Source organism: Myotis daubentonii, chromosome 11 (genome assembly GCF_963259705.1).
Source record: "Myotis daubentonii chromosome 11, mMyoDau2.1, whole genome shotgun sequence".
NCBI classification, from domain to species: Eukaryota; Metazoa; Chordata; class Mammalia; order Chiroptera; family Vespertilionidae; genus Myotis; species Myotis daubentonii.
This window is the reverse complement of record NC_081850.1, coordinates 31,711,043-31,727,176: the sequence shown is the minus strand read 5'-3', so window position 1 is coordinate 31,727,176 and position 16,134 is coordinate 31,711,043. Positions and strand designations below refer to the sequence as shown.

General features: G+C 41.8%; 1 protein-coding gene across 13 annotated transcripts in view; it reads left to right on the top strand.

Moving 5' to 3' along the window:
* Positions 1-16,134, top strand: part of KDM4C (lysine demethylase 4C) — a 337,267-nt gene that overhangs the window by 161,545 nt on the left and 159,588 nt on the right. For all 13 annotated transcript variants that reach the window (XR_009447593.1, XM_059656697.1, XM_059656696.1 and 10 more), the window contains one exon: positions 15,717-15,907. Coding sequence is in view for 12 of the 13 variants with exons in the window: in XM_059656697.1 (XP_059512680.1) it covers positions 15,717-15,907 (191 nt within the window). In the remaining variant the exon portion in view is untranslated. The remainder of the gene's footprint in view (positions 1-15,716; positions 15,908-16,134) is intronic.

Sequence of the window (16,134 nt, the reverse complement as noted above, 5' to 3'; positions counted from 1 at the left end):
CTAGTCCTATCTAATAAAAGAGAAACATGGTAATTGGCGTACGACCAATACCCTTTTCATTGGCTAATCAGCGAGATATGCAAATTAACTGTCAGCCAAGATGGCGGCCGGCAGCCAGGCAGCTTGAAACTAACATGAGGCTTGGTTGCCTCAGTGACGGAGGAAACCAACGTTCCCCGCCTGCCACTGCCTCTGAGCTGGCAGTTTAAGAAACTCTGTAACAAATACGCCCAACTTCAGCCAGCAGATTCGCAACATTGTAAGCAAAGGCCAGAAACCTACTTTCAGCCGGAGGCCTAAGAGCTGGAGCCAAGCCTCAAGCTAAAGCTGGCCCAGAATTAAAAGAAAAAAAAAAAAAAAAAAAGGAAAAAAGGAGCGTTTGGGAGTTCAGTCACCCCCAGCCTGAAAACAGCCCTCAGCCCCTCACCCAGACTGGCCAGGCACCCCAGTGGGGACCCCCACCCTGGTCCAGGACACCCTTCAGGGCAAACCAGCCGGCCCCACCCGTGCACCAGGCCTCTACCCTATATAGTAAAAGGGTAATATGCCTTCCAGCACCGGGATCAGTGTGACAGGGGGCAGCACCCAAACCCCCTGATCGCCCTGAGGCTCTGTGTGTGACAGGGGGCGGGGCCACAACCTCCCTATCCGCCCTGCTCTGTGCCTGATAGGGGGGAGCTCCCCCCCCCACGGGCCCTGCTCTGTGTGTGACAGGGTGCGGCGCCCCAACCCCCCCGCCCCCACGGGCCCTGCTCTGTGTGTGACGGGGTAGAGCCATAACCTCCCCCTCGGCCCTGCCCTGAGTGTGAGAGTGGCGGCGCCCCAACCCCCTGATCCGCCCTGCTCTGTGGGTGATAGAGGGCAGCACCCCAACCCCCTGATGGGCCCTGCTCTGTGCGTGACAGGGTACAGAGCCCCAACCCCCCTGATGGGCCCTGCTCTGTGTGTGACAGGGGGTTGCTCCACAACCTCCCCATCGACCCTGCCTTGAGTGTGACAGGGGGCGGCGCCCCAACTCCCCAATCAGCCCTGCTCTGTGCATGACAGGGGGTGGCGCCCCAACTCCCCAATTGCCCTGCTCTGTGCATGACAGGGGGCGGTGCCCCAACTCCCCAATCGGCCCTGCTCTGAGCCCGACCAGGGGCTGCACCTAGGGATTGGGCCTGCCCTCTGCCACCCGGGAGCAGGCCTAAGCCAGCAGGTCGTTATTTCCCGAGGGGTCCCAGACTGCGAGAGGGCACAGGCCAGGCTGAGGGACCCCCCCTCCCCCCCCCGAGTGCACAAATTTTTGTGCACCGGGCCTCTAGTCTATATATAAAAGCCTAAGCAACTGGTAGCTATGGTGTTTATTGACCACCAGGGGGCAGATGCTCCAACTGGTAGGTTACCATGCTGCTGAGTTCCGGCTGATTGGGACTGGGCGAGATGGGTCAGACACGCACTGGAGCCGGCCTGAGGTCCCTCCCTGGCCCCCACCATGCACCGGTGGGGTCCCTCAGCCTGGCCTGCACCTTCTCACAATCAAGGACCCCTCGGGGGATGTCAGAGAGCTGCAGGCCAGGCTGAGGGGCCCCACCAGTGCACAAATTCGGGCCTCTAGTCTTCTTATATCTTAAAGTGTGACTTAAGTTCAAAATCATTTATCGAAAGAGTGTAACCTGCAGAAGTAAAGGAATGTACCCCTCTCAAACAAAAACAAAAATAAAAACCTTCTAACCTCTTTAATAATATTTAATGCTGTTACCTTTTTTTAAAAAAAATATATTTTATTGATTTTTTACAGAGAGGAAGAGAGAGAGATAGAGAGCTAGAAACATCGATGAGAGAGAAACATCGATCAGCTGCCTCCTGCACATCCCCCACTGGGGAAGCGCCCACAACCCAGGTACATGCCTTTGACCGGAATCGAACCCGGGACCTTTCAGTCCGCAGGCCGATGCTCTATCCACTGAGCCAAACCGGTTTCAGCACTTTTTTTTTTTATTAAGGCATTACATATGTGTTCTTATCCCCACATTTCTTCCCACCCCACTCCCATTCATGCCCTCACCCCCCTGGTGTCCATGTCCATTGGTTAGGCTCATATGCATGTATACAAGTCCTTTGGTTGACCTCTCCCCCTTACCCCCACCCTCCCCTACCTTCCCTCTGAGGTTTGAGCATATGATCAATGCTCCTCTGTCTCTGGATCTGTTTTTGTTCATCAGTTTATGTTGTTCATTATAATCTGCAAATGAGTGAGATCATGTGATATTTATCTTTCTGATATCTATTGACTGCAACTCTTATTTTGGACCATTACTTTTCCTTGCCATTGCTTCTGCTACAAAAAAATCGCCATCATTTTACGCCCCTTTGCTTACTGGTCCATGGTGTTTGAAGGGTGTTGTAGATGCAGTTTCTGTGCACGAACAAGTGTGTGCATTAATCAAATATTGTGAGATGCCTGTGGCACACTCAAGTTCATTTATAAGTGAGCTGTTGGCTAGGTTATGTTTGTCAATATTCACTCTATTACATTTCATGTCAGAGTGGCTGGGAACCATGGAGTCATGGCAGGATACCTGATGAGCACAGGTAACTTCCTGGGTATGATTTTGAGGAAAATGAAATAAATGGGTTGACAAAAGCAAGAATAGGACTGAAGGTGATTAGGTATATGTTTTAATGTCCTTTACCCAGGAAATACTCAATTAATCTGCATTAACACCCTGAAGTAGAGTCCTTACATCATAGCATATGCTTCCTTCTAACAGCAGTGTGTTATCTGTTTAGTAGTAATGTGAGAAAAAATTCGGTTCAATGCATTTGAAGACCAGATGTACACAACCCTTCCAGTTCTCTAGTGTTTAGAAATGTAAACTTTGACCTTTGGACTTTGAATCTCTTAATTTTCAGATGAGTTAAGATAATTGAGATTTTCAACTTCTGGTAATCACACAATTAAGGACAAATGAAGGCAATACTTTGTGGTTTCATTTTTTAAAAACCTTATTTTTATTGTTGACAATATTAAAGATGTTCCCATTTCCCCTACATTTGCCCATCTCCACCCAGGCCCATCCCTGCCACCCCTTCCCTCTGGCCATCACATCACTATCTTCTCTATCTGTGGGTTATACATGTATGTTCTTTGGCTAATCCCTTCACTTTCTTTTATCTAGTCTTCCCGCTCCCTCCCCTCTGGTTGTTTGTCCTTCAGGCTGACTGGCTGTGAAGACTGGCCACAACCATAGTGTACAAGTTGCTGTGTAGGTGCTGGCTGACCTGACGAAGTGGAATATACCCCAGCAGGGTCTGGCACCTGCCAAGACCTCCTTTTTTGTGTGCCACTTGTGGATCTAATTAGGTGGTGCTCAGTTGTGGTCTGAAGCCAGCTACCAGATGTGTTGGTTCAGAGGCTCTTGGGAGGGACTAGAGTGCAGGCAATGTCAGAGCCTCTTGTGACTGTCTTGGGGCTTCCTGTTAGGAGTTACAAAGTGATCTACAGTTGGTAGCTGCCTGTGCTGGGCCTAGGTGTGCATGGAAGGGACCAACATAAGAAATGAGGCCACCTGCCACCAGTAATGGGGCTGGGGTAGGTCTGCAAAAGGCCCAAGGTACCCTGAGACCCTCTGCCGCCTGCCCGTTAGCCTCAGCCGCTGAAAGAGCCTTGGGTGGTCATGGCTTGTGTGAGGCAGATTCTCAAGGAGTCACCAGGTGCAGGAGAATTGTGTTCAACATGTTAATACAGATTCAAACTTGGCACCAGTGCTGGGTCTGAGGCCACTCAGCAAATGTCTTGGGACACTGCCGCCCACCTGGGACCTGCAGACCTTTGTGGTGGAACTGGGTCTTAGGGTGTGGTCAGGGTGGAGCTAGTAGAGTTTATCAGGCTAAAGCAGATTAGGATTTGATCCAGTGGGGGGATTTCACCACAGGGGAAAGGTGGTACCTGTTGGTTATGTGGGAAGTTGGCCCTTGCCCTAAAAGCACAAAACTCAGTTTCTCCCTGAGTTTTGGGCAATATTGAACTTGACTGAAATTGCTTGAGAGTTTTTTAAAAATATGTTTTTATTGATTTCAGAGAGGAAGGGAGATGGGGAAAGAGAGATAGAAACATCAATGATGAGAGAGAATCATTGATCAGCTGCTTCCTGCGCCCCCCCCCCCTTCCGGGGGGATTTAGCCTGCAACCCGGGCTTGTGCCCTGATGGAATCCAACCATGACCTCCTGGTTCATAGATTGATGTCCAACCACTTAGCCACACGAGCTGGACAGAAAATTATCAATTAATGTATTAGCTTATGTTTAAGAATGTTCATCTCAGTAGTATTTATCAAAGACCTAAAAAATGAAAAAAAACATTTTCTGGAAGAACACTTAATGATAGAAAAGCATTACCATTAGTTAGAAACAGTGAAAAGGAAATGGGGGGTAGGGGGGCTTGCAACTTAGTTCAGTATCTGGTTAAAACTATAGTCTTACTTCCCCACTCTGACTGACTTGGGCGGAGCTACAGAGCATTCCCCAAAGGCCCCGAAAATACTGACTTGGGCAGATCCGCCAAAGGAGGAGATATATAGGTCAGAGCCTCCCCACAAGTTCAGTTCAGACTTTGGATCCAGAATTCCCCTGGACTAGCAGATCTGCGAAATAAAGGTTAAACTTTCCTCCCTCAGAGTGCTGGCTGATCGTTCTCCCATGCATTCTGTCACAACATTAGCATGTTATATAATGATCATATATGTAATATATATGTATGTCTACCTATGATAAGCATACATATGTGAGAGACTGACCCACTTTCCTTAAACCTGATTTGGGGGAAGCAGTGAGGGAACAGAGGTGGTGGGTATAACTAGAAGTGGGCATGGCAAGAGGAGGCTGCTTAGACTAAAGCCCCACACCTGGAGTGGGAATATCTATACATTGATGGATCTCTTCCTGAAGTGCTTCACTCTTAATCTTACTATTTTTTTTCAAACCAAAAGTATTTAATTTCCTAGCACCTTATGCTCACTAAAAGCAATTTGCGATCACATGTTTTTGTGTTTGTTTAGTTAATATCTGTTTCCCACTCTAGAAACTATGCTCTGTAAGGAGAGGGTTCAAGTCTGTTTTATCACTGTATACCCATCACCAACACATTACATGCTCCATAAATATTAGTTGAATGGTAGCCAAAACACTCTAGTAATGCCAATAACATAACAAGCAAGACAAAAATGAAAACTAAACTCTAATGTTGATCTTATTATATTTGTATTATTTAATGGTTTGGCTCATTTCTATTTACATACCTGATTATTATGTAGAACCTTTGATTAGAACACCTCAAGATTATTTCATTAGTAAATATGGCAATCCTACCTTAATTAATAGAAACATGATATAAATGTTAAGGCAGTGATGGCGAACCTATGACACGCGTGTCAGAGGTGACAAGCAAACTCATTTTTTTGGTTGATTTTTCTTTGTTAAATGGCATTTAAATTTATAAAATAAATATCAAAAATATAAGTCTTTGTTTTATTATGGTTGCAAATATCAAAAAATTTCTCTGTGTGACACGGCACCAGAGTTAAGTTAGGGTTTTTCAAAATGCTGACACGCCAAGCTCAAAAGGTTCGCCATCACTGTGTTAAGGAGTACCTTTTTTTGTCCAGCAAATGACATGCAGCTACAGACCACAACTCGAATTTCTCACTCTATGTCTATTCTCTAAGAAATTGGTTAATTCAAATAAAATGTAGAGCTGTCACTATTCCAGTGAATCATTAACAAGCTCTGGACAAAAGCAGCCCTTCACTACCCCAGGGACAGTGGGTCTACTGATAAAATCTAGAAAGTGGTTTGGTGGTATGTGCTCTATTTTTACTCTACAGAAACTCATTAATCAGCCAAATATAAAAATGGCTATATAATAAATGAACTTTTAATGATCTGCATTTCCTCATATTCACATGTACTTTTAATATCTTGAATTCCAAGCTGGACTGAGTCCATAAAGTCATCATGAATACAGATGATAGCAGCCTCATGATTTGCCAAGCAGTAAAGTCCCCTTTAAACAATTCCAGAGAGACTCTTCAAGGTGGCAGAATAGGTGAAAATGGCACTCACCTCCTTGCAAGCCCACATTGAATGGGAAATGGAAAAATCCCAGAGAGGTTGGCAGATAGGAAACTGAATCTTGTATCTCTTGAACCTTTTCCCTCTCAATTCACTATCCTATGACATCCAACAAGTCACTGAGCATTTTTGTGCCTTAGTTTCTCATCTGTGAACATTAAGATTAAAGTGGGTGCAGTATTAACTCCTCATTGTGTCCACTTAGTCATTTAAAAAGTATTATCTGAATGACTCTCAAAAGTCAATATAACTGAGCATCAAAGAAGGATTACATGTTGTATGCTTCCATGCTATTTCTGACAGCTCTCATACATGATCTTATATACTCTTATGAACTAATATTTATATCCATAAACCACTTAGATTCCTCAGAATCTGCGGAACCTTGTTTTATCTGATCTTGCCCAATTTGTCATCCAGATAACGTGACATGCAAGCATGAATTCAGAAAAAATAACTTCATCTGTCTCTCGATACTAGAAAGTTCAATTTCATGCTGTGTTTTGCATGGCACAGCAGGAGTGGATTGTTTAATATCTGTAACTCTGAACTTCCTCCACCGCTCTATCAGATATGCCGGTAAGTGTTGAGAAGCAGACATTCTAAAAATAATTTCTACAGAATTTTTTGGGGACCCTTGGAGCAAGCTATTTGAATCTATTTCCCTTCTTTGCATGGTTTTTCTTTGTCTATTTGAGCTATGTCCCATGGGTCAGAAAGATAGAGTTTCTAGTCCCATACCTTAAATTGCTTTATAATTGCCTTACTTTATAAGGGAGCCATATCCTGGCATGGTGAAGCCTGAAAATATTCAAAAGAAATTAATCTGAACCTGTTAGAAGTAGGGGGAGTGGAGGAAACATATTTTGGAAAATTGTTAGCTAGACTGGATAAACTATCAACACGGCATGATATCATGCATAAAAAAATAATGAGACCCAGACATTTGTTCTCAACAACATTTCAGTTTGGCTATGGGTCATAGAAAGAGAAGTTTGAGATGGAAAAATATGGCCTACATTTAAATGTAAAACCATTTAAAATGTATTGAATATGGTTTGGTTTTGGAATTTCCTCAGTGGAGTACATAAGAGTATGGGAGTTGTTCTAGATTTGAATGTGAGCTGTGTCACCCTGGGCAAATTGACTTAGAATCTTTGCATGTCTGTTTCCTCATATATTTTTATTTTATTTTATTTTTTAAAATATATTTTATTAATTTTTTACAGAGAGGAAGGGAGAGGGATAGAGAGATAGAAACATCGATGAGAGAGAAACATCCATCAGCTGCCTCCTGCACATTCCCTACTGGGGATGTGCCTGCAACCAAGGTACATGCCCTTGACCGGAATCGAACTTTGGGACCCTTGAGTCCATAGGCCAACGCTCTATCCACTGAGCCAAACCAGTTAGGGCTCCTCATATTTTTTTTAAAAGGCTTTGCAGAAAATATTTTGAGGGGCCTCTTAATCTCTAGAGACTGTCTAGAATGCACTTCTCAGTAAAATAGACTATTTTTATGGTTTAAAATAGAATGGAAAGGGAAGATCAGATAGGGCAAAAGTATCTGAAACAACTCACAACAGTGATTTATTAAAATTAGGATAAGATATTTGGTTCTGGTGTCATACTTTTTGCTATGACTGTGATATACCTTTTGCTTTTAGGGAACTTGAAAAGCTATTCTCTATGAAAACAAACATTCTGAATTGTTTTCTGAGTGTGTATTTTGGGTCTCCTGGAACCTTCAAATGCATTGTGCACCTTGACAAATCAGGGTTCTGTGAGCTCTGCAGACCATGGGGGGGCGGGGGGGAAGGGATCTTCAAGCCTCCTGCAGATCTTGCCTTCTTAACCCTTTGTACGCCATAAGCGGCTATAGACGTAAGCAAGATGAAAGTGTCTTTGGACACGTGGCAGTTAACTGGTTAATGGACAAAAGGACAAAGGAAATGGCCTTGGCACTTCTTATATGCCAACTTCATTATTTAATATTGATCGTAGAATTATATTTCTATTTTCCCTCTGCTCAGTCAGTGTAAATACAATCATATAGTTTACTTTTCATGTACTCTGCTGAAACAGCCTATCATTTGTCTTTGACTGGTACTATATGAAATATAACCCAGAAAATCAAAGTGCTGTTTAAATATTATTTTTCAACTTAATTAGATCTAAATATTTAAAAACTCAATTTCCTGCATTAAAATTATTCTTATACATTGTCAAAGTAATTATAATAATTTTCTCCCCAAATTATTTGTGTAAGAGGTCACATGTACACATGAGCAATGATTGAATAGATATGTAGATGAAATAAATCAGCATTATAGTTGACAATTACATAATAAGGTGGGTGAACAGTGGTGGGTGCCCAGTATGTTCCATAGATAGAAATTGGCAGGAAACAGCATTTTCTATTTTATTATTGCATTAATTTCTTGTAAAATTTTTAAGCTTTGATTCGTTATCAGAAGGATCACACATTTTTACCATCTCTGAAAAAACATTCTGTAAAATATAAGTATTTGAGTAAAACCTGAAAATTTAAAAAATTTCTTTGGTTTACAACAGCATTTTGAGTTTACTTCAGTTTTTGTGGAGTCCAGTATGTTTACACACTTTGATTTTGAGCCCCTGTGACAGAGCTAGGAAAGCATTTTTATATGGAGAAGATGATGCATTGTGTCCCCAATTTTAAGTAATTAATAACCAGAAGAGCTAAAGGAGCTAAACTCAGACCAGGATTCATCAAGCAGAAAGAGAAATGTGGCTACTGCTTATTAATCATATTAAACATAGTCATATTCATTAATTTGTTGGAATAACCATCATTATGGACTTTAAAAAACTCTGGCTTTTTTAGTTCAGCATAATGCATGCTAGATTCATCTACAATTATTACACTGATTCTGAATTCCCCTTTTTGAATGTAATTTTTTAGAATAAAATTTCTAATTTCTTAAGCCAGCTAAGAAATACTAGTCTGTTGGGAGTACTCCAAAGAGGGTGAAATTCAGTTCGAGTTTGTAACTGGTAATGAAAATTTTATGATAAAAGAATGAATGGGCTACAGAAGTAGAATATTTTACTAGTACTCACCTTTTGGAATTTATTTAGAGGAATTCCAACATAAATTGATCCCTTTGTATTTTTTGTAGTTAATTCACATATTAAATACTTTCTATTGTTGTCTGGTGAACATGCAAAGAAAAAATTTATCAATTTTTATAGTATCTCATTAGGTTAGGTATTTCTATAAATAGATTAATATCAATAGATGCTGAATTTACTAACTGTATAATTATCTATTTTATAAATTTGTTTTATTTAACAACTCTAAATTAGGCCATGTTTCTCATAAAATAATTGATTAAACTCCTTAAAAGTTGAGTGGCTTCTTCATTGGAACATAATGCTAGAAAATACTGATCAGGGAGACTAGTTTATAGAGTGCATATTGCAAAATATCGTCCCTCAATTATATTTGGAATCAGAAATAACTATGCTTAATATAGCAGAGTAAGTTTTCAGATTCCTGGACATCTATAAATTTAGTGTGAGTTAATAGTATGGCAATTTCCCAAAGAGCTGGGCCTTTCTCTTCTATATGTTTGGTATGATGTAGTACAAACCTACTCTATCTTCATATCGCATCTTCTTTATTCATTTACCTATCAGTGTACACCTAGGTTGCTTCCATATTTTGGCTATTGAAAATAATGTTGCATTGAACATAGGTATGCACATATCTTTTCAAAGTAATATATATATATTTTATATAAAATAAATATCCAGAAGTTGAATTGCTGGGTCATATGGAAGCTCTGTTTTTAATTATTTGAGTAATCTCTGTACTGTTTTCCATAGTGGCTGCATCAGTTGTCAATCCCACAAGGGTTCCCTTTTCCCCACATCCTCACCAACACTTGTAGTTTGTTGGATTTGTTGATGATGGCCATTCTGATCAGTGTTGCTATTCCCCTTTGTGGTTTTAATTTGCATTTCCCTCATGACTAGTGATGTTGAGCAGCTCCTCATATGTCTGTTGGCTATCTCTATGTGCTCTGTAAAGCCTGATGAGAGCCTGAGGCTCAGTCTTCTTCATTGTGGCTTTGCCATTAGAGTCATTTGCCTTCATTTCATGCTTCCTCTGTCCCTTTGAGTCCGGGCGGGCAGCATTTCTTAAAAAATTTTAAAAACTGTTTTGGTCTATTGTATAACTCATGGGTGCCCACGCCATCAGATAAGAGGATCCTCCACACATCTTTCCTGGGTAACTGCATATTCATACACCAATGTGACCATAAGTAATTACTTCGGTCATAACCCCATTTCCAAATAAGGTCACATTCTGATAGACTGGAGGGTTCGCATTTTAACATACCTTTGCAGGGGGACACAATTGAACTCATAACACCCATTTAATAACCATTTAACAACCTTAACAGGTACATCAAGAGGCTTACTTTGGTTTATTTTTAAGGTATTTTTTTCCTGTGTTCTTTCCTAATTATCATTTTAATTGTAAATATACTGAAAAGCAGAGTAATTTGCATACCTTCGAAGCCTTCCTTACCAGAAATTTGTACATAAAAGCAATTAAAAAATTAGTCATGCTGCATGTCACAAAAACATATAGTAAAGTAATACTTTAGGTGTTTGTTAAGTATTACCTTCTTATTTTTTAATCTTATATTTTGGTTATATGAAATTTCTAGTTCTATAATTCAAATTCTAACTTACTATTTTTTGTCTTAGAAAGTTGCTTATTTTAAAAAATATTTTATATTTAAATTAGATGATTTGTTTTCAGTATAAATAATGGAGACCATGAATTGGACTTCCTGGAGACAGGAACAAAATAATCATGATTCTGTATAATAAATCTTAGGGTAGTGAACATAGAAGAATTCAATGTATACAGATTCCTGATAATTCTCTCTCTTTTTTTTTCTTCTGATAATTCTCTTTATATTTGAACTTAACATTTACAATTAATATGTATGTTCTTAAAAGGAAAAGCAGCAAAAGCCATTCATATTAGTATTTTGACTTCATTTCAAAAATAGTTTGCTTGAAAAGTTTTACCTGTTTCTGGTTATTGCTGTTTGTACCAATATGTAGTCACTAAGTTTCTTTATTTCTAAATGAGACTGTTAATATCTTCATTTCCTACTATGCATTCTCTTAGATAATCTCATTCAATCTTCATAGGGGTTTAGATGAATGTTATTATTTTCCGGTATTAACAAGAATAGATTTCACTGTGCTGCTGAAGCTTATTGTTTTTGGCTCTGACATTGTTACTTTCATTATTTTGAGTATTTTTTACTTTATTTCTGAATGTTTAAAATTAAAGATAATATTTATCTATTGTATTTACAGTGAGTCAAGCAGTCAGCAGAGTGGTAGATCTTGTTGTATATTTATAAAATTCAAGACTTCTGGGAGAGGGTCATGGGAAATTGAAATATGTGAGACAGAATTCTCCTTGCCAAAGAAACTTACAGTACCTATATTGTCCACTCAATTTTATTTTTCATGAAGCAAGTATTAGTAACACTATAAGATTATAAGAAAGTTTCTACCAGGGGTGGGCCACCTTTTTGACTCCAGGGCCACAATGGGTTCTTAAACTGGACCGGAGGGCCGGAACAAAAGCATGGATGGAGTGTTTGTGTGAACGAATATAAATTCAAAGTAAACATAATTACATAAAAGGGTACGGTCTTTCTTTTTCTTAGTTTTATTCATTTCAAATGGGCCGGATCTGGCCCGCGGGCCGTAGTTTGCCCACGGCTGGTCTAAACTTATATTTTTTTCTTTAGTGGAAATATTACATCTTAAACCAAATATATTAAAATTTCTCAGGATCCTCATTTTCCATATTTCTACGCCAAGATGAGTACAACAAAATGACTTAGAACTCTCTCTGTATGTAACAATAGAAAGCAGTGATGTAGATTAATAGTACCACATGCAGACATTTGATACAATTTCCTTCCAGTGTTTATTATGAATTTTCTTTGGATAGCAGAATGGTGAGCAGAAGGGCTTTGTGGTAGGAGCAGTAGTGCTGAGGTAGGAAGCATTTGTGGCACTTGGGCTCCCGTGACTATACTTGGGTTGAAGAGGAATATTCATATTTACTGGCAATGGGAGAGAAACCTGGAAATTTTACTGGTGGAATTAAATGTTGGAGCCCTTGAATGCCCAGCTCAGGAACTGAGACTTAATTCTAAAGGGTGATTACACTCTATTGAACTCAGATACAAAAGATTACAAGACATTTGGGGGAGATTAAAGTGACAGCTGTAAAGATGAATTGGTGCTAGCAGAGACTGGTATAAGGAATTCGTACAAGAGACATTTCAGAGGAAGAATTCGGTAGTTGATGACAGACTGGATTTCTAAGGGTAGAGGGGAAAGATGGATTAGGAAATGTTAAGTATGAATGTAGACAATTGGAAGAATTATCATATCATTGATAACAGCATGTTTGTTTGCAGAAGAAGTTAGGGCATGTTAGTTGTTCTCTGAACTTTTAAATCATTTGAATTCTATGGAAGGAGTTTTAGACTAGACATTATTAAAACTACTTAATTTGCATGGAGATGATAATTGTATCAACAAAATATTGAGTTTCAAAGCTGTTGTTGAGTCAACCAGTCTGTTGCCCAGTGTGTTAGAGTTTGCCAAGATATAATAGTTACACCTTTGAGACAATTTTGCACCACTATCCTATCTAATAAAAGAGAAACATGGTAATTAGCAAACGACTGCTACCCTTCCCATGGGCTAATCAGGGCAATATGCAAATTAACTGCCAGCCAAGATGGCGGCCGGAAGCCAGGCAGCTTGAAACTAATATGAGGCTTGCTTGCTTCAGTGACGGAGGATTCCAACGTTCCCCGCCTGCCGCTGCAGGCCTCTGAGTTGCAACTCTAAGCAACTATGTTACAAATATAGAAGCTAAACAAAACCCCAGAAACCTGCTTTAGTCAGCCGGGCTTCAGCCAGCAGGATCGCAACATTGTTTCAAATACGGAAGGTAAACAAAGGCCAGAAACCTGCTTTCAGCAGCGGAGGCCTAAGAGCTGGAGCCAAGCCTCAAAGCTAAAGCTGGCCCAGAATAAAAAAAGAAAAAAAGAAAAAGAGCGGTTGGGAGCTTCAGTCACCTGCCAGCCTGAAAACAGCCCTCAGCCCCTCACCCAGACTGGCCAGGCATCCCAGTGGAGACCCCCACCCTAAAGGGTGTGTGACCAGCTGCAAACAGCCATCATCCCCTCACCCAGGCTGGCCAGGCACCCCAGTGGGGACCCCCACCCTGATCCAGGACACCCTTCAGGGCAAACCAGCCGGCCCCTACCCGTGCACCGGGCCTCTATCCTATATAGTTAAAGGGTAATATGCCTCCCAGCACTGGGATCAGTGGAACTGTGAGGCCTCCCGGCACCGGGATCAGTGTGACCGGGCAGCGCCCAAACCCCATGATCGCCCTGCGGCTCTGTGTGTGACAGGGGGCGGGGCCACAACCTCCCTATCTTCCCTGCTCTGTTCATGACAGGGGAAGGCACCCCCAACCCCCTGATCAGCCCTGCTCTGTGCCTGATAGGGGGGAGCTCCACAAACCCCTGATCGCCCTGCAGCTCTGTGTGTGACAGGGTGCGGCGCCCCAACCCCCTGATCGGCCATGCTCTGTATGTGACAGGGGGCAGCGCTCCAACCCCCTGATTAGCCCTGCTCTGTGTGTGACGGGGTAGAGCCATAACCTCCCCATCGGCCCTGCCCTGAGTGTGACAGTGGCGGCGCCCTGACCCCCTGATCGGCCCTGCTCTGTGGGTGATAGAGGGCGGTGCCCCAACCCCCACCCCACGGGCCCTGCTCTGTGTGTGATGGGGTAGAGCCATAACCTCCCCATCAGCCCTGCTCTGAGTGTGACAGTGGTGGCGCCCCAACCCCCTGATCCGCCCTGCTCTGTGTGTGACAGGGGGCGGTGCCCCAACTCCCCTATCGGCCCTACTCTGTGTGTGACGAGGGGAGCTCCCCAACCACCTGATGGGCCCTGCTCTGTGTGTGACAGGGTATGGAGCCCCAACCCCCCTGATGGGCCCTGCTCTGTGCATGACAGGGGGCAGCGCCCCAACCCCCTGATTGGCCCTGCTCTGTGCGTGACAGGGAGTGGCACCACAACCTCCCCATCGACCCTGCCTTGAGTGTGACGGGGCGGTGCCCCAACCCCCCAATCGGCCCTACCCTGAGCGTGACTGAGGGTGGCATCGCAACCTCCCAATCTGCCCTGCTCTGTGCATGACAGGGGGTGGCGCCCCAACTCCCCAATCGGCCCTGCTCTGAGCCCGACCAGGGGCTGCACCTAGGGATTGGGTCTGCCCTCTGCCACCCGGGAGCAGGCCTAAGCCAGCAGGTCGTTATCTCCCGAGGGATCCTAGACTGCGAGAGGGCACAAGCCGGGCTGAGGGACCCCCCTCTCCCTCCCGAGTGCACAAATTTTTGTGCACTGGGCCTCAAGTTTTATTAATGTCTGTCTTGTTGGATGAAGTTTGGGCTGGATGCAATTTAACCTGTGTGAAGTCTTTATAGGAAACGTGCTTTATAAGATATGACTGCTAGGTATGTATATATCCATGAAAATCAAAATCTTAGTGGATTCAAAATAATCATTTATTTGAACTGACTTTAATACTATTCCTTTTTTCCTAGTGGATATGTTTGTAGTAGTGTTTTGCAGTGGGTGCGTTTTATGTGATATGATGTAGAAGAGACTCTTCTTTTGTTCCTAATTGTTGGCCACTTTTTGAGAGTATGTTTGTTAATAAACATAATGTGATTAAAATTTATCTTGAAGAAAATTTACCTCTTCCCATTGGTTTAATTATTCTAATCACATTCATTGGCTACTTCTGTTTGTGAACCCAGGTTTTCAGCTTTACAGACCTTTCAGCATTCAGCTCACTGATACAGCCTTTTGAAGGGAGAGTGGTTAATCCTTCTGTTGCAGGCATGCTTTTGAATGAGTGCACTTTCCTTTTAGTTGTTCCTGGTACACAGTTCCTTATCAACTCTACCATGCCTTTCAGCATATTATTTTACCATTTATAAGTGTGAATATGCAGGTTCTCGCCTTCCTTTAGAACAGTGGTTCTCAACCTTCTTAATGCCACGACCCTTTAATACAGTTCCTCAACCATAAAATTATTTTCGTTGCTACTTCAGTAATGTTGCTACTGTTATGAATCGTAATGTAAATATCTGATATGCAGGATGTATTTTCATTGTTACAAATTGAACATAATTAAAGCATAGTGATTAATCACAAAAATAATATGTAATTATATATGTGTTTTCCGATGGTCTTAGGCAACCCCTGTGAAAGGGTCATTCGACCCCCAAAGAGGTCGCGAACCACAGGTTGAGAACCGCTGCTTTAGAAGAAATTGAATTTACCCCTCACTGAATGTTTGAAAATGTAAAACATCCTCATTTATGTGGTGACTAAATATTCTTGTGAGTCACATTTAAAGTGTGACTTCACGTAGCTATGAAATGTTTAAAGCACAACATCCCCTCTGTGTTTCAGTGCACCTGCAGGAATGACATGGTGAAAATTTCAATGGATATTTTTGTGAAGAAATTTCAGCCAGACAGATACCAGCTTTGGAAACAAGGAAAGGATATATACACCATCGATCACACAAAGCCTACTCCGGAAACCACCCCTGAAGTAAAAGCATGGCTGCAAAGGAGGAGGAAAATAAGAGCATCCAGGAGGTAACGGTCCCAGCCTCCCCCATCACACTTGTACTTATGCAGTTAAAATGGGTTATGATGTGATATTCTCAAAGACTTTTTGCTTTGCTGAAAATTTATTCCTCATAAGTTTACATAATATCTTACTGAAAATTTGAGACAAAATATTTTAATTCTTGAGAAATGTAATAAATAAATAGAAGTAGAAAGAATTTATTTTGTGTTTGAGAATATTCCTGAAGTTGTTA